Source organism: Crassostrea angulata, chromosome 7 (genome assembly GCF_025612915.1).
Source record: "Crassostrea angulata isolate pt1a10 chromosome 7, ASM2561291v2, whole genome shotgun sequence".
Classification (NCBI taxonomy): Eukaryota; Metazoa; Mollusca; class Bivalvia; order Ostreida; family Ostreidae; genus Magallana; species Magallana angulata.
The window spans coordinates 1,020,328-1,040,217 of NC_069117.1; the positions used below are offsets into that span (position 1 = coordinate 1,020,328).

Below are 19,890 nucleotides of genomic sequence, written 5' to 3' on the forward strand. Positions count from 1 at the left end.
GCCTTCTGTAGGATCCACCAGTTCATTCGGCGGATCCTACACATTCATGAACCAGCAAAGCTCCACACATTTTCGTACGTAACTAATGACCCTCTGATCCTGTAGAACCTTATCGTCTTGTAACATTGGGGAAGCCTTTCTTTGAGAAATATCTTTAAAGATATAAGTATCTTTACATAAAAAAATAATTATTTATTATTTCGGTAATGGATACTTACAATTTCTCTAGCAAACAAACCACAGGGAAATGTTTAAGTTATTATCATATTGACAGAATAAAATGTAACAAAAAACTAATACCATTTATATTTCAAACTAAGTAAATTGTTTTATAACAATTATATATATTGGTATGATATTTAACCATATCTTTATTATCATATCTACCTGACACTGATATCTAATTGTTTTTATATAATTATATCTACATGAGCCTGATATTTGCCAGTCTCTTCAGATCCTGCCTTTCTGAGTTCTTTTGAATGTCTGTTCACTGTCTGGTCCAGTGCATTCTGGGAAGATTCATCAAATATATTTTTTTTCAGTAGAAAATTAGCGATATTATTTTTAAGTTAAAAGGAAACATCTTGGGGTTATCTCATTTACAAAAGTCAAAGTTTGAAGTCCCTACCTTTGGTGTGTCCGCTGTGTTTTGTTTTAGGGCCTCCTTAATCTTGTTCTCCAGTTCTTGTAGTTTTTTACAGGATTTTTCTCTACAGAAGCTGAATGCTTCCTATAAACATATTTTAATTAGGTCATTTTTCAACATCATGAATTCATCTTTATCAACTATTTTATGCAATATTAGATAGATTTTAAACTTTATATCTATATAAATGCATCCAACTTTTTTATTTTATACATAAATGTTCTTTTAAAAATACTATGGATTCAATTATATATGTGGGTATCATTTTATTTCATTTAATAGTTTTTATTTTTTTCTATTTTTGCTGTCAATTTTTATTTATTGTAAGGATAGTTTAAAATTGTGTATTATGCCCCTAGCAGTTAAAAGGGTTCGATGGTCGTGGCCATTTTTAGACAGTATTGATCTTCTACGAAAGAAGAGCTCTATATAAAGATAAAGGAAAATACAGAAATTTAAAAGGTCAGATATATAGATGTTTTTTAACTAAATAATAGTTTATAGCTTAACATTTCATATCTTTGATATTTTTAGGTAGATATAATGTTTATGTTGGCCACCCAGCCTCCTTATCATATTTTAAGTATTTTAATGAAAATTCAGTTTCAAGGATTAACTCAATAAAAGAAGTCTCCCAAGTTAGTCATCAACAGTAAAAACTGAAACATTATTTTGACAAAAGAAAAAATAATATATGAAGGATATTTAGAACAGCTGTATTTTGCGCAAATCTGATTTTTGAAAGCTTATTCTTGCCGTGAAAAGGTTCCGTAGTATGGACAGAATATTAGGCTCCAAAAAGTCAATATTTACATTCCACGTATATTTTGCATGTAAAGCTACTGCAGATAGAGCACCATAACACAGAAAGGGTACTAAAAGGTTAATTGAGAAGTTTTAATTGTGACGTCACAAACGTTGAACGCTGATAAATACAACGTCACAAGCGAAAATCAAAGATCACGCTTGTGGCTGTTACAGTGGCTCTTCCATTAATTTAAACTTACCCAACGGATAGTACAGTAATTTTGAGGTATAATTCGCATTTGCGTACAAGGCAAGAATGTAAAAAAAATGTAAATATAAGCATTAAATCCTTATTTTTTGAAAGATATAGTCTCATAACTGCAACGGTGTGTGCAAACAAATTTTCATAACGCATTAACGCGCGTTATTCAATTTGTATTCACACACCGTTGCAGTTATGAGACTATATCTTTCAAAAAATAAGGATTCGATACTTAATTATCGTGACCCTCCTTAGCTATGGTCGAATCTTTAAAGGCCTCGAATGCCTCTGACCACTCGTCATCATACAGCTGACTGTACATCTCCCCCAGTCTTGTGGGGCGGTGGGTGTCACTCAGGTCCGCAATGTTTGGGTTTCCAAATATCACCTGTTGGCTGGCAAGTTTTCTCAACCTTGAAAGAATAGTGTTTGAATTTCTAATCCTTCAATTGTTGGTTTTTATATTTGCTTAGTCTGGATTATATCAACATTATATAAATAGTGCCTGTTTTGGAGAGTAACAGTTGAAATTGACACCCCGAGAAAACCATTGTCAACCGACGCGAAGCGGAAGTTAACAATGATTTTCGAGGGCTGTCAATTTCAACTGTTATCCTCCCAAACAGCCACTATTTATTTTATTATAGTGAATGTCTTAATTCTAGAGAATTTTTTACTGCTTTTATTTAGAAATGACGCGAATTCTAGGGCGGTCTAATTTTCTTACATAATTATAATGACCACTGCTATTTTAATTTTAATCTGTTGCAATGTTCTTAATATCTGATAGCATTCGTTATTTATTTTTAATAATAAACCACATAATGACAAATAACATCTCAATAGGTGTGTAAAATCAAAACTTTCTCATATCATTTTTCAATAAAGTTGTCAAGCTAAGAAAATAAATATCATATAATAAAAACACGAACAGTCTCTGGAAATGTTGATCTTAGGGCACTTTCACAAGTTATATAAGTTGTTAAACTATACAATGTATCTTAGCAATCAATAATCACATCATTTAAAAGTCAACATCTCTCTCTCTCTCTTTCTCTCTCTCTCTCTCTCTCTCTCTCTCTCTCTCTCTCTCTCTCTCTCTCTCTCTCTCTCTCTCTCTCACTCTCTAGTTTGATTTGGTAATCTAAAACATTTAAAACTTATTCTGTCAATGTCACCAATTATTCCTAGATTGAAATCACTTGACTGTAAACCAACGTCTGTAAACCAGTCATAATTTCACTTCGCGATCTCTATGAGAACTGGTTCGAGTCGACCATTTTCGCGACAAAGCACTATCTACACCGTTTTTTTAAAATAACAACTATATGGCAAATACTGGTCTGCAGCGAGAAATATTCGGACCTCACGAAAATATGAAATTTTCAACTTTTTTGACCAATAGAATTCTTTGTTTTTATGATTGGCACAAAATAAATCTACAATATATATTTTCGACAGAAAGTTGAAGAAAGAAACAAAGCAAACATTTACATATCATTTATTATGGCACAAAATCAATAAAATCCATAAAATTCTAAAACCATTGTTAACACATTAAACAGCACACAAACGTTTTCGATGCGATATTCAACAAGCCCCTTCAACTTGCTTTTCCACAGTAATTTGATATGTTGCAACTACCTTTTAATCACAGAAATGTCCTTGTAATAATTGGTTAGTTTGAATGATTTGATACAATTTTCAAGAAAACTGTGCATTTTTAAAAGTCAGTATTTGTTGTAGACCAAATGTATATGTAAAAAATCAGTGTATACATATATATTATATATACATGTACTAGTATAACAACAAGAATATAATCTCGTTGTATACCAACAAAAAGCAGATTGATCAAAATATCATTAATTTATCTAAGATTTTTTTTTCAATTGTATTACGTCTGACAAATGTTTTATAGAAATAATTTGATTATTGCAATCAAAACAAAAGAGCTAAATAAAAAATATCTCTATCTATGGCGATTCCTCTCCTCCGGAAGTACGTATCCTTTACACACCAGGGGTCCGTTTTCATGGAGAAAAAGCGCCGGCCACACACACACCTTCACAATCTTCCCGCGGCGTCCATGGAAGGAGAATAAGGCCTTGTCCACCAGCTGTCCTTGTTTGGGTGAGACGATCACCATTGGTGGGTCCTGCATACACATGTACCAACAAAGCTCTACACACTTCCTCACATATGTCAACACACGGACATCTGCTCGGACAGTCTGGTCTGGTATCAGAAAGGGGAGCTCAGATGCAATGAACAACTGAAATCATACATTGTCAGAATTGGACATTTTTATAACTAGAATAAGTTTAATCTTGGATATCATTTTAAGTTATCTGTTCCTTACCTTTGATTTGGTTTTAGCTGAAGTGGATGCAACTGCCTTTTGGAAGTCTCGGGCGTGTCTGTCAATTGTTGGGTAAATAAGACTCTTCCTGTAGTCATTGTTTTCTGGCTGTTTATCTTCTTTTCCTCGTTCTTGTGCTGGATCTTTCTGAGAACTGTCTGATTTATTAGTCTCTGTCTTTCCCTCTTCTGATCCTTTGGGGGTTTTCTCATTTGGTGTTTGATTGAATAATTCCTTGTTATAGACAAAATCAAAGTTTTATGTAATCACATTTTCCCCTTAAATGAATACTAAACTTATTCGTTTGAAGAAATATCAACAAATATAGACTTGAGCATTACAAAGTTCAAATCAAACGCTGATACTAAAATAATTTAATTCTGAATGTAACACCTCATTTGATTGGCTAGACGAGTTCTTATATACTGTATAACATAAGTTGCCTACGTCACAATACGACACGCGTTTAAAACTTATTATTTTGCTTAACGATACGTTTGAATGCTAAAAAATCGTTATTTACCTAATAATTGGCCTTATTTTCTTATTGTAGTCGTAGAAAATTAAATTCAATTTCTACGTATGTCATATGATATAACATAACTTCGCGGTTTTTAAAGCGTAAACTGCCTCAAGTTATGTTATATCATATAGCATACGTAGAAATTAATTTCATTCCTTAAATACAAGTGGGTATACAACACAGTATTTATATATAAGAAATGAGTTCGTTGTTACCTCTCCAACTATATATTTATTAGTCTGCTGACTATGATCTCTCTGCCCACCATTTTTTATCGCCTGATGTCTGCTATTGTTTTCATCAAATGTATTCTCCGTTTGTGTTGCTGCGTATTGTTTCTTTAATACCTACATCAAATTTATGTTTATATTGAATTCTTTGAAATATCTGTATCATTTTTTTCCAGAATGTTTAAACATAGTAAACGTTACCTGTGGTTCTTTTAATTCTATAGCAACAGCAAAGCTATCTTCAATGTGAAGTGTCTGGCTTTTTGATTGGTCTTTGCAAAATTCAAAAATATTCTGAAAAAAAAAATGTGAACATTAGATCGGCGCATTATTAATGGTTTAATTTATGATTTTTCTTTAAAATGTTCATGATGATACCGTCAACAGATCCTGGAGGATAAACAGTGTATCAGGGAAGATGTCGTCGTCCTCGTCTTCAGTTTTGGGTTTGAAGGCCTCGAATGCCTCCGACCACTCGTCATCAAACAGCTGACTGTACATCTCCCCCAGTCTTGTGGGGCGGTGGGTGTCACTCAGATCCGGCAGCGCGATGTTTGGATTTACCTCCATCAGGTGTTGATTGGCATATTTGCTTAGTCTAAAGATAAGCGAATAATTCTTCATTATAGGTCTAATCAAGGAAATTGTGGAATAAAATCTAAGTTAAAAAAATATATAAATACTTAATTATTAATAAACAATTACTTAATTACTCCTTTTACTTCATGTCCTCTATATTAGGTTCTATAATCATTATTTTAAGTTTAGTGAAGAAGTCTGTTTTATTTAGGTGAAATGAACCTCAACTTTGTAGAAAGGTCTTCAATTTCTTCTGATTTTTCTTTCAGCTTGTACTGCATTTCGAAGAAATCCAATCTTTTCACTGTGATATAATGATGTACATCTGGTTTCTATTAAACATTTAATGCTTTAAAATTATTATTAACTGAGGAAAAATTTGAAATCTACATATAATTAAATATATGTGCTACACTAATAATGAAAATTATCGTGTATATTTTTTGTTAAAATAAATTGTTTCAGAAATGACACTACCTCGGTCTTCTAAAACTCGTTCAAACTTTTATACCTTAATTAAAACATACGTATTCACAGATCACAAAGCTCACCAAGACAAGGCATCACCCTTATAAGGCATCATCTTAATGAGACCACCTTTATCATATTATATGTAAATCATACTTTATGATCTGGGATATTCATGGATACTGTTTTGACACAATGTCGTTTGTTATAACCCTGTAAAACAGTTACTATATAACTTTATACGAAAAAAGTCCAACATTTTGACTGTTCGACTGGAACTGTTAGATTGGAACTGTTCAAATCAACTGTTAAAAAAGACTGTTGACCGGTGACGGCACATTACGCGAAAATGTGTTATTGATTGGACGGGGTATAACAAAACAACACTTCGGCCTCGGGCAATAGTTTCCAAGCCGGTCCGACAGAGAAAAACTGTTGTCCTCTACCCCAGTCAACAACTGTATATTATCTGTTAAAAATTGTTCGATAATCATATGTTTATTTCATACGGTATATTAAGATAAATGTTTATCAATACAATAATATAAAATACAATATTGCATTCTATCATACTTACAATATATATCTTATCATACAATAAAATACCGTAATGAACAATGATAAGATAGGATATTGTTACATATGATATGACATTGTATTGTGTTACGCATTATTTAATTGGATCACATAATACAATATAATATATTGTTTTCCCTCGGACTGAAATGTCACACTTTTATTGGATTAAACATGGCACGTGATTGCCTCATGTACCTTTATGTAGGTTCTTTGAGGATTAATATTAGGCAATATGGCCGTCATTGGGCGCCGCCTCACCTACTTATCTCGATATTTCATACTATTTAACACAGAAATTGAGTTCAGTAAGTCCTTAAAATATTTAGAGTAGTTGCCCTTTGAAATTAGTTTTAAATTAGAGTAGTTGCGTCTGGAGCAGAACAAAATGGCAGCGTCGAAATGTGCTCAAATCTCTGCGGAGGTTTAAAGTTAAATAGCAGCAAAACCTTGTAAGTAATATGGATGAAGCGAAGATTTTTAAAGCGTATTGAAAGGTGGTATTGATAATTTTGAAGAGTTTAAATGAGTTTAATTGGACGAGATGTAAGGCATCTGGTACATGGCTTTGCGTAGATCACCGCTACTGTGGAATCATTAAATTTCGTGGGGGCCAATTTTCGTGGATTGCTTAAATTTTACAAGTTCGTGGGGACGTAATTTCGTGTATTATGTTAAACCTACAAAGGAAATATGACTTTATTACCATAATTTATTAATTCGTGGAGGATGTTAATTCGTGGATGAGAGGTACCCACGAATTCCACGAAAATTGAGCCACCACGAAATCTAATGATTCCACAGTATTTGTGAATGAATATATCGCTTGATAGTCCTCGGGAAAACAAAATACTTATAAGGTTAGTTACTGACTCATTACGGAAATATATTGGGTTGATAAATCTCATAGACGGCTCGACTTCGCCTCGCCATCTATGAGATTGATCAACCCAATAGTATTACTTATAAGGTTAGTTACTGACTCACTACGAAAATATATTGGGTTGAACTCCAAAAAGATCTGGACACTCTTCAAAGATGGGAACAAACCTGGCTTATGGAATTCAACCCAGACAAGCGTGAGGTGATCAACATAACCACCAAGAGATCACATGTCTATGTGACGATTGTGACACAATGTAGAAGTGCACACGCATGTAATGCTTTTTGACATGTTCCCCTTATTTACCGATTGTATTTTACAGCAAGTTATCTTAATTTGCATTTCAATCTTCCAGGTCTTTTATTTTCGTTGGCAAGCTCTACTTTAAACGTTTTCATGATTTTTCCAAGCCTGTATCCTTTCGTTTTTACATACCGCCATTAGTGTTCTGGAATTTCAGTATATCACGCCCGATGCAAATCATAACATAACATAACACCTAGTGCATATATTTTGTGCACTAGGTTTTATTGCATTTGATTGTATTTATTTTATCAAATTGTATTGTTGTATGAATTGCTATAATTTTATTTGTCATATATTGTGTAAATCCCCTTATTTAATTGTCGAATTATATTTTTTACATTAGTTTATGTTATTGCCGGTGACTGCCGGTGCTGACGGTGATCCCTAGAGAAACGCGTGGGTCACCGGGGGGACTCTGTATGTGTATAAATAGGGGAGATCACTCTATCTGGTGGCCTCGGGGTTTAGCAATTGAGGTTAGAGGGTGTTTTTACTACTTCGATTATTTTAGGCAGAATTAGGGGATTTTGAATAATTTATTTTTTCATATATCGTGGTGTAACGGATTAATCTCGTTTACACGATATTAGTTAATATTTAGGGAGTTTTATATTGGATTAATTTCGATACAGACGACATAGTTCATTTTATCTACGGTTAGACAAAGGGTTAATCTCTGAAGTCTTACCGATTAAATAATTAGTAAACATTAATACTCTTTGGAATTTTATTATTCTAAATAAGTGAATTATCGATATTTGACAATATTGTTACAATAGGAATAGTTTATACGTAAATTTAGGTTTATTGTTGTAAATATTTGGCAAAGTGTTGCGTTAACAGTTTAGTGAGATATAGTCTGGTAATTCTAGATTATTTCTTGATTTTAGTAATATTTATTTGTACACTAATCGGGTCATTCTCGTTTAGTGCGCCCCCCCCTCTTTTATTGAATTAACGTACACACGAAGGTTGTGCTATAGTATCACTGTTTAATTTGGGTAATTCCCGATTGTCAGTGAATTAATTGTAAGTGTACTTGTTATTGTTAATAAGTTATATAATTTTACGTCTTGTTACTTCTTCGTTTGATAAATTTACGTAAACTTTAAATAAGCCTTATATTTATTTACCCTCGGTAATAACTTTAATACGGGTCAAAACACAGGTAATTCTTGTGTTAATTTAAAAGAAGCAATATTTACGAGAAATTCGTAATTTGGTAGAATTAAACCCACGGGTAATTCTCGTGCAGGATTGCGTATATAAATTTGTGCAACATCAAGCACTCAGGTCCGTTACATTTTGTGGCAGCGGTGGGATCTGTCAGAAATACATCGGCGGATCCAGTGATACGTAACCCAGAACCAGTGCTGAGAAATACCTTACTAACAGTACCATGCACAAGTACAATACCAGATCCAAGACCAGCATGAAGTCGTCTGTAAATCCTGGACACTCAGAGGAGGCATTTACGGAAGAGGAACTCCTCATAAACATGTCGTCGTCTCAATTAAGTAGGTCACTCCAGAGAAACCACAGCAGCTCTGATGACCATGAAACAACAGGAGATGAGGATGTACCAAATAATGAGCCAAAAATATCAACTCCTACACCCAAAGTAAGGAGATCCACCAGGACTATACGACAGCAAAGAGGGATAACTCCTACAGACACCTGTTATGCAAAGCTGTCAGAACCCTTCACTCCTACACAGCAACAGAATAATGCTGTTACAGATTCCATGAAGCTGATGATGGAGCAGATGGCCCAGACAATGAAAGCCATGCAGGGTATGATGGAAGCCACTACAGAGACTCTCAGACATGTGAATAACCAGAAGCAGTCCAAGAAAAGTAAACTGAGCAAACTAAACTCAAAAAACAATAAACTGGACCCTACAAAAAGCTGTCATGAGAATCTAGTGAAAATACAGACGATTCTGAAATAGAGCAATCGACCAACTCTATAGCCACTGAAGAGTTGTTCAAGTCAAAGAAGTCGGACAACAACAAACTTGACTGTAAACTTCCTCCATACACAGGCTCGGAAAAATGGAAAGTTTGGTTGAATCGTGGCCAAATTAGCAAACTGGACTTCTAGAGAAAAGCTTCAGCAATTATTGCCTAGAATACAGGGTAATGCAGCTGACTTTGTCTTTGGTCAACTCAAGGAGGAAACCATGGCCAGCTATTAGACTCTAGTGGCAGAGATCGAGTCCAGATTTGGAACCCTAGAAAACAAAAGGGTTTATAAAACCCAGTTCAACAACAAAAGACAAGGAAGAAATGAAAGTCTTGAGGAATATGCAGCAGACATCAAACGTCTGTATGATTGGGTTCATCCTAACAGAGACGCTAGCACGCGTCAGGAGGACTTGATTTTAAAATTTCTTCAGGGTCTTTGGGATCCTAAGGCAAGACAGTATATCGAGTTGCACGAAGAGCCATTGACCTCGAACAGCAGATATACCTTATAGAGCCAAATTCTACTTATGAGATAAAAAATGCAGTGACTGTTGCATCAACTTTGGTGGATAATAAAAATAAAGTGGCAGTACCATTAAGGGTGTTAAATCCATCAGACAATGATGTGTATCTAAAACAAGATGAAGAAGTAGGTCAGGCAGAAGTATGCGGTGATTTTATATTGGGAGAAACTGCAGGAAAACAGGACTTTCAAAGTACATGTATAAGGCAAATCAAGACAGGATTTGAAGCTGCAAATCCTGAGGAAACCAGTTCAAGATTAGGAAAATTTAAGAAAAATAGTTCTAGTCAAACATTGTTGATGGTTCCTGACCAATTACAATAAATGTACATGAGAGTGGTAGAACTGAAAGACAAGGAGAATGAAGTCAAGGTTGCTCTAGCTAAGACACTTGTGAATCACTCAGATATTTCCTCAAGGGATGATGAAAACTTGGGGAGAACTCTTCTAGAGCATTCAATAAACACAGGAGACAACAGAAAACTAGGACCACCTCCATGGGATGTCCCCTTAGTGTTCAAAGATGAAAAAAAAACAAATGGAACAAACACTTCACCATTTGTGAAGCGACATAGGTTATACCAAACCTTCAAGAGCCAAGGATACAGTCAGATGTTATGCCCAAGGATGCAGACAAGTACAGACTCAGGGAGACCCCATTTTGGAGCTGGAGAAACCACATGACAGATATAAACTCATCTATAGACAGGGTTAAATGTGTATAAGTTTTTAAATTGTCTCTGTTAATAAATGTTTGTAGTGAAGCCTTTGGTGAGGACACCAAATATTTTAAGAGGAAGAAAATGTGACGATTGTGACACAATGTAGAAGTGCACACGCATGTAATGCTTTTTGACACGTTCCCCTTATTTACCGGTTGTATTTTACAGCACGTTATCTTAATTTGTGCTATTATTACTTACTGCATCAGATGAACGTGATTATTTGATTACATTTCAATCTTTCAGGTCTTTTATTTTCGTTGGCAAGCTCTACTTTAAACGTTTTCATGATTTTTCCAAGCCTGTATCCTTTCGTTTTTACATACCGCCATTAGTGTTCTGGAATTTCAGTATATCACGCCCGATACAAATCATAACTTTTGTGCACTAGGTTTTTTTGCATTTTATTGCATTTATTGTATTAAATTGTATTGTTGTATGAATTGCTATAATTTTATTTGTCATATATTGTGTAAATCCCCTAATTTAATTGTCGAATTATATTTATGCATTAGTCTATGTTATTGCCGGGGGCTGCCGGTGCTGCCAGTGATCCCTAGGGAAGCACGTGGGTCATCGGGGGGACTCTGTATGTGTATAAATAGGAGAAATCACTCTATCCGGTGGTGTAAACAGATAGCCATGCTATGACCTTGAATTGTTGGTATTACATGATGGTCACTATGATATTTATGTGTACCTCGATACTGCGCACTGAATGGTGTTAATGATAATTAACAGAATGAACTCTGTAACTCATGTAGCAATGCGTAGTATTCCTAAATGATGTTATGAAACCAGGTGCATAATACTGGCATAATAAATCCAGATTGAGAGTTTAACAACAAGTGACATATTCGGCGATTCTGTGTCTGCAACGATAGCTCTGGTACTCTATATTGAGTCATGCATTATGTATTCTATATATTAACCTTTGTAACCTTTTATGCCATGTATGAATGAACGTATTATGAGTCAGTGATGCCTCATACTAGGTGGGGGACTCCGAGACCCAGGACTCGGAGACTCAAATCATGCATCCAAACTCTTTGATTGGCAGTTTTGACGGTTTTGTTACTTTATTTAGGAATAAACCATTAATCTTAATTTTGAACACTAAATGTTCACTCATGATCGTCGTAAATTGGCCGAACTAGTCAGAACTGTCCATCATAAGTAAAATGTAATATATACCCATGTAAAATGATGTTGAACAGATTCCGCTTATAGAGATTCTTAGACTCTTGATTTGGGCTGCTTTTAACTGTTGTAACTATACGATCACGCTTTAATAAAACCGATTGAGAAAGAAATACTGTACTTGTCATCACAAAGTTTGAGCCGACCCTCAATTGGATCCGTAAGACAGAAGGCTTACATGAACTTTCTTGGTGCCGTGACCAGGATTGAGCGAAGTTCAATACAATATAAGGTAAGAACCATTTCTATATGTCTCTTATTGCTATCTCGAAGTAAACAACTTTGTCTAAGCAAAAAATATGACGACAGGCGATGGGTTTGGTAAAAAAGAATTTAAGGGTCAGAACAAGGAAAATAAAGGGCAAGAAACAGGTCAAAAATCCTCAGAAAAAGAGCAGATTAAACAAAATACTTTTGAAACATATCATGATGCTAGGCCGTATGAAACTCGTGAACCACGATATCGAGTCCCAGATCAGGATGATGATAAAGATTTTTTCATTGGTCAAGTTAAAGCTATAACAGCCGCACTCTCAGTGCCCCTATCTTCTTTGATAACTCCTTTTGAGGGAGATGCTCAAAAATTTAAACAGTGGATAAAGGAAGTCGAAAAGTACAGTGTTATGTCTGGGAAACAAGGTCATGAGATCCCCATGCTTGCATACATAACGAGTAAGGGTTCAGTTGGGGATTATATTAAAAGGTATTTAGATGAAACGGATGCGTCTGAAGACATCCCATCTTGGAACGATCTTAAGGAATCCCTTAAAAATAGAGTTGCAGAAATAACAGATCCCCAACACGCGTAAGCAGTAATGCGTAAGACTCGCCAAATTTCAAATGAAAGTGTTCAGTTGTTCGCCGAGAGACTATTGCAAATCGCAGAAGACGCCTACTGTAATGACAGACTAAAAGATCCTTTGATACAACAACAGTTAGTATCTTTTGTGAGGGGCTGACATTCGACTACCTCAGAATGAAAATTTTGCGAGAAACCCCGAAAGATTTAGAATCCGCAATTCAAATAGCAATGCGAGAACAAAATCTGAGACAGAGGCTAGCGATAAGAAGGTCGAATATAACAGAATTTGTACAAAGTAATGACAACAGACGAACTCTTTCAAATTTTGATACTACTCTTCCCTTTTTAAAGGATAGAGCAGATAATAGAATAGCAATAGAAACAAGGCATGTAGAACCAATGGAAATTGACCATGCGCGTAATAGTAGGTGTTTTAAATGTAATCTGACGGGTAATAGGGCTCGATTTTGTACTCAAAATAAAACCCAAGTCAAGTCCCGTCCTCAAATGAATAATCGACCAAGTCATAACAAACCCGTCCATTATATAGAGCAGAGACCCCGTTCACCTGTGGAACGTTGGAATTGTGGTAAAGTATGTCATGTGCGTGCAGATTGTTGGAGCTCGCATATGTATCAAAGAGCGCAGCAAAATCGGGGCAGACCATCAAATCGTCAAGGCCGAACATATGAATCTAGGGACAAAGTAAATAGGGGATCGTCTCAAAATTTTAAATCTCGCTCTTATTTTGACAAACAAACGCAGGTAAACTAAGACGTTCTTCCTTCGTTGAAGACCGAAGAAAGGACTTTAGACAAAGACCTACATATGAAATTAATTTTACTAACAACCCCAGTAGCTGTTTATTAAAAGTAGGAAAAAATAAATTTAGAGCTTTGGTAGATACAGGTGCAGCCGTATCTCTAATTAGTAAGAAAATGTATGATAATCTATTTCCACGCCCCAAGTTGTTTAATAATGACATCCCCTCTTTACAAGCAGCAAATGGCAATTCTTTAATTGCGTTAAGGTATGTAAATATTTCCTTTAAGATTTCAGGAAAAACTTTAGAACACAAACTTTATGTGACAAAGGGACTCAACCGAAACATGATTCTCGATCGTGATTGGCTCAAGAAAAACAATGTTCGTTTATACTTTGATCTTGGACTCATGCGTATTGATGGCAAAGTATACGCGGAACGTAAAGAAGATTTACACATCTCGACTATTGTACGAACACCTAAGAAACTCATTATGAGACCAAACACGGTGACTGAATTCTATGGAAAAATAAATAACAATTTTCCTCTGGAAAAAAGTGAATTGGTTGAAGTGTACTGCATAGACAATAACTGCATTATGGAAGACCCAGGACTATATTTAAAAGACGCCGTTTGTATAGTTCGGAAAGATAAGAAAGTTCCAATGATCTCTGTCGACCAAACTAACAAACATTACAAAATTCCAAGAGGCTACATAGTAGGACGAATAACCGCGTTAAAACAGAAGGAAATCTCAGAAATACAGACTACTCAAGACACAAAACAAGAAATTGATATACTTAAAAGATTTGAACACTCAATCAAAAGACTTTTGAGTAAAAACAATGATTTATATGCAAAGAAAGACAGTGATCTTGGAGTGACTGATACTGTTAAAATGAAAATAGAAACTGAAGATCACCACCCAATAAAGAACAGACCCTACCGTGTACCCTTAAATAAAAGACAGATAATTGACAATGCCATACTGGAAATGATGGACGCAAAGATTATTGAGAGATCACAATCGCCTTGGTCATTTCCCTTAGTAGTGGTGAAGAAAAAGGACGGATCAGACCGGATGTTCGTTGTCTTTAGAAGCTTGAATAAGATAGTGAAACCAGTATCATTCCCGCTACCGTTGATTGATGACATCCTATGTTTACTAGATAGGGCAAAATATTTCACTGCACTAGACTTAAAGAGTGGATATTGGCAAGTGAAATTAGAAGATTCAAGTAAAGAAAAAACGGCCTTTGCATGTCACAAAGGACTATTCCAATTCAACCGGATGCCATTTGGGTAGAGTAACGCACCAGCAGTTTTTCAGGAGCTGATGAACACAGTTTTTCAAGGACAAGAGGAGTTTACCATCGCATACCTGGATAACATTCTTATATTCTCAGAGACACCGGAAGATCATCTTCGTCATATTCAAGACGTTTTCAATCGCCTAAGAAAGCATGGACTAAAATGAAGTTAAAGAAATGTAGTTTCTTCAAGGAACAGACTGAATATCTTTGTTTCATCATTAATGAACATGGCGTTACACCTGATCGAAAGAAAGTCGAAGCTATAAGAAAGTTACCAGCGCCCACTACAGTCCGATAGTTCGTGGTTTTTTAGGTTTGTGTAGTTATTACAGGAGATTCATACCGAACTTCTTTAAGATTGCAGAACCATTGATATACTTAATCAGAAAATATGCTAGGTTTAAATGGACACCATGTTGCCAAAAAGCGTTTGACTTTATTAAAGAAAGTTTAACGGTAGTACCTTTGCTAGCATATCCAGATACTAATAATCCGTACATCCTGTACACCGATGCCAGAGACAATTGTATTGGAGCTTGCCTCACCCAAAAGACAGATGAGGGAGAAGATAAGCCAATATATTACTTATCCCACAAGCTGAGTAAAACTCAAGAAAAGTGGTCAACCATAGAAAAGGAGGCATTTGCAATTCATTACGCCCTTCAGAAGTTAGACCATTATTTACACGGTGCTCAGTTTACTATAAGAACAGACCATATGCCGCTCAAGTATATCATTGAATCTCAAATGCAAAATAAGAAAATTCAACTATGGGCGTTAAGTATTGCATGATATAACTGTAAGGTAGAGTACATAGAAGGAAGATTTAACTGCTGTGTAGATCTCTTATCCAGATTACTGACAGTCACCCTCGAGTGTGAAGAGGAAGAACAATCAGAGCCAGATGAACCAGATGTTAAGGACAATTTCTTTGAAGTGAATGTATTTAACTCCAATGCCTTTTCGCCTAAGAGATTGGCAAGATGTGAAGTTAAGCAACACGATGAATTGGTCAAACCCTTTATTGATCTACCAGAAGAAATTAACATCAAAGAAAGTCAACAACACGATGAGCAGATCAAGAAACTGAAGAATCGGTTAAGTAAAGGAACAGCAACGGCAACCGAAGAAAAGAAGTTACTGGAAATTGATGGGTTAATGTACTATCTTTCGGATGGAGACTCAGAAGGCCCAAAACTTCGCCTGTATATACCACGTGAGTAATAACTTTTAGTAGTGCAGCAGTATCATGACGGACTTGGACATATGGGAGTGGACAAAACATATGACGTAATCAGACAAAAGTACTACATACCAAATCTTTACAAAATGTTATACTCTTATATAGAAGGATCTGCAGTATGCCAAACGAGGAGCAATAAAACAAATCAACCTCCACTTCAAGAGACAGATATACCACCTTTTCCAATGGCTAAAGTAGGACTTGATCTATCAGGACCATATCCAATATCCTTGTCGGGAAACAAGTACATAGTTTCTTTTATTGACATTTACTCTGGTTGGCCAGAAGCTTTTCCCGTTCCTGATAAGTCAGCTGACAACATAGTTTATCTTATCTTAGAAGAAATATATCCGAGATATGGCTGTCTTCTTCAAATCCCCACAGACAACGGAACAGAGAATGTGAACAAGAAAGTGGAAGAAACCTTAAAAAAATTGAACATCAACCATATCAAAACATCTAATTACAGCCCTCAAGGTAATGGTAAAGTAGAAAGAATTCACAGAACTCTACATGACGTGATGGCTAAGAAAACAATAGACAACGCTCAAACATGGGATATTCATCTTAATCAGACGCTGGCAGTCATTCCTTTTCATCCTAACGATTCGTCAAAGTTTTCTCCATATTACCTTATGTACAACAGAGATGTCGTATTACCTCTTGATACGTTGATGAAACCTCGAAGGAGATATGCGGGAGAAGATCAACACAAGATCGCCCTTCAAGAACAACATAAAGCTTTCCTGCTAGTACATCGTAATATGAAGGAAGCCAAGCAGAAACAGAAAGCGCAGGCCGATAAGAAAAGCAAAGACGAAAATTTTCAGGTAGGTGATCCTGTCTACCTTAAGAACAATAGAAAAAAAAAATAAGTTAGATAAAAAGTGGCTACCATATTATCGAATCATAGAGCAGAAAGGACCAGTTAGTTTCGTGGTGAGAGATCAATTGACTGGATTAACCACCAAATGACATGCACGACAGTTAAGACTGGCAGACATTTCTCACAGGCCCCTTTCACAAACTACTTAAGATGGTGGAAGAAATCTTAGAAAAACTAACTATATGGTGCCACCAGAAGATGAATCGTCGTCAGAAAATGAAGACATGCACCCAGAACCATTGGAAAGAGCTATACAGTCCAAACAATGATAAAGAGAAGGATCTTCAGACGAAGAGGATATTCCCCCTAGCAGAACTTCAAAGACGTATAAGAGCTAAGAAGACCATGGATGATCAGCAGTATAAACACGAGAATGATCAGACCGTAGATTCAGAATTGGATGAGACCCATGAGTCAAAACAATGTGATGAAAATAGTGGTCAAGACTATTAAATACACTTAGATAACCAAAATGTACCCTTAGATGAAAATATGGAAATAGATGAAATAGTCCCTAAAGTAGGTCTAGGCTTCAAACCAATCCCTAAACCGCGTAAATCAATCCCTAAGCCCTGTAGAGAAAACAACAAACAAGAGTATGCGTTGGCTATTATGAAGGAATTAGCCAAAATAATAAATTAAATAAGTTATATTATCGTAGAATGTAGATGTAAATAATCTTGAATAAGCTTAGCTTTGTATATGTTGCACGCTTTTAAACATACATGACAGGATGACCCCCTGTGACATCAAAACATGTATTGAGATACGCCAACTAGCAAACGCGGACTCAGCACCTCGGTTATTTGAATGTATATGAAGGTTAAAGAGACTTAACATATGCTCGAAATACATAAAACAGCGAGTAAGTAAGGAACTATGAGACTGATTTTTGTAAGTGATTTAAGAATATTGGTAAAAACAATCAAATTTTGCGATCGACATCTTGAGTATGGGACAAGGTTGCTCAGGTTTTCATGGTTCAATCTTAAGACCAAAGATATTAAAGTTCTCCCTATGAATTCACCTATGGCGGAATTGCCAGTAACTAATTTGCATCCCATGAAAATTCTCATCTTGGGTGGGAATCCCCTAGTTTTATGTGTGTTTAACTTAACAATAACGATAGGACTTTGTATTAAGAAACGCTAAACTATTAAAAAGTGGGTTTGGTATATGCTGTGGTGGTTGCTGGACAGGTTGTCGAAAAAGGGGTAGTGACGGAGATAAAAAAGGTTCTTCCAAAGACAATGTATTTTGTTGTGTGAATCCAGAGAAATGGACCTCTAGTGACATTATTGAACTTGAACCAATCCCGAAAGACACTAGGATCCAAGAGAAACCCCCACGGAGCGGACGACTCGAAACTCGCAAATTGACTAGTAACACGGTGACAATTTCGACCAAACTAGCACAACAATTACTTGAAGAGGAGAAAAATGAAGAATCTCCATGGACCAAATACTATAGACCGGACCCAGAGCTGGCACGTAAATACCTGGAAGAGAAGGCCGCGATGTCTACGCAACAGAGGAACGCAGGAGACGGTCCGCGAGAAGTTGCCTCGCCATCCGCGCCGACCCTCTATCTACGGGTGCCGATGATGGATGAATAATTAAGCTGCAGCCGTGAAAAAGTTGTGTATTCCTTATAAAGGAATTGTGAAAGCTAGTGAAAATTAAAAATGTGAATTGTGAAAAATGTGTTAAAGTAGAAATGTGCGTAATCTTGTGCTAATATAAATCTTGCATTTGGTGATTCACTCTGGAGAACTTCAGGAAGAAACCGATGGACTCCGAACCTATGACGCTAACCTCACCCCTAAGAAGGAAGAGATATTTTGTAAACTTACAAGCATGCATTGACTTTGCATATGTATGTGACATTAAGCTTAATCATACTTAGTATTACTTTGATGATGAATCACGATTACATTCAACTATGGTTATTTCATCTTGGTCATTATTGTCATACTTTATTCATTATTGTTTTCATGATTGTAATGCGATATATATAATCAAACTATATGATTTTATGTACATGTATACATCCTGGTTATAGATTTGTTTTTGTAGATGAATGATGTTCTAAGCCGGATGTGGAAACATGTCACTTGTAACTATCTCTTAACTTAGATGTTCTGACTGGTATGTCACTAGGAAGTTCGTCTGATCAAGGGTAGATCAAGGACGCTTTCCTATTCCGGGCGCCAGGCATGAGAAATCTCCCTTCGGGATATTTCTTTTGTTTGGGGGACGTATGTAAACAGATAGCCATGCCATGACCTTGAATTGCTAGTATTACATGATGGTCACTATGATATTTATGTGTACCTAGATACTGCGCACTGAATGGTGTAAATGATAATTAACAGAATGAACTCTGTAACTCTTGTAGCAATGCGTAATATTCCTAATAATATCCAAATTGAGAGTTTAACAACAAGTGACGTATTCGGCGATTCTGTGTCTGCAACGATAGCTCTGGTACGCTATATATTGAGTCATGTATTGTGTATTCTATATATAAACCTTTGTAACCTTTTATGCCATGTATGAATGAACGTATTACGAGTCACTGATGCCTCATACTAGGTGGGGAACTCCGAGACCCAGGACTCGGAGACTCAAATCCTGCATCCAGACTCTTTGATTGGCAGTTTTGACGGTTTTGTAACTTTATTTAGGAATAAACTATTGATCTTAATTTTGAACACTAAATGTTCACTCATGATCGTCGTAAATGGGACGAATTAGTCAGAACTGTCCATCATAAGTAAAATGTTATATATACCCATGTAAAATGATGTTGAACAGATTCCGCTTATAGAGATTCTTAGACTCTTGATTTGGGCTGCTTTTAATTGTTGTACATGTAACTATACGA

General features: G+C 35.8%; 1 protein-coding gene across 1 annotated transcript in view; it reads right to left on the minus strand.

Moving 5' to 3' along the window:
- Positions 1–3,209: 3,209 nt before the first annotated feature.
- The window catches only part of LOC128155484 (uncharacterized), a 29,804-nt gene continuing 13,123 nt past the window's right edge, over positions 3,210–19,890 (minus strand). Inside the window, exons 2-7 of the mRNA XM_052817206.1 lie at positions 5,575–5,684; positions 5,152–5,371; positions 4,975–5,067; positions 4,759–4,890; positions 4,021–4,254; positions 3,210–3,933 (exon numbers count right to left, since the gene is read on the minus strand). Of these exons, the coding sequence (XP_052673166.1) occupies positions 3,631–3,933; positions 4,021–4,254; positions 4,759–4,890; positions 4,975–5,067; positions 5,152–5,371; positions 5,575–5,684 (1,092 nt within the window). The 3' untranslated portion in view covers positions 3,210–3,630. The remainder of the gene's footprint in view (positions 3,934–4,020; positions 4,255–4,758; positions 4,891–4,974; positions 5,068–5,151; positions 5,372–5,574; positions 5,685–19,890) is intronic.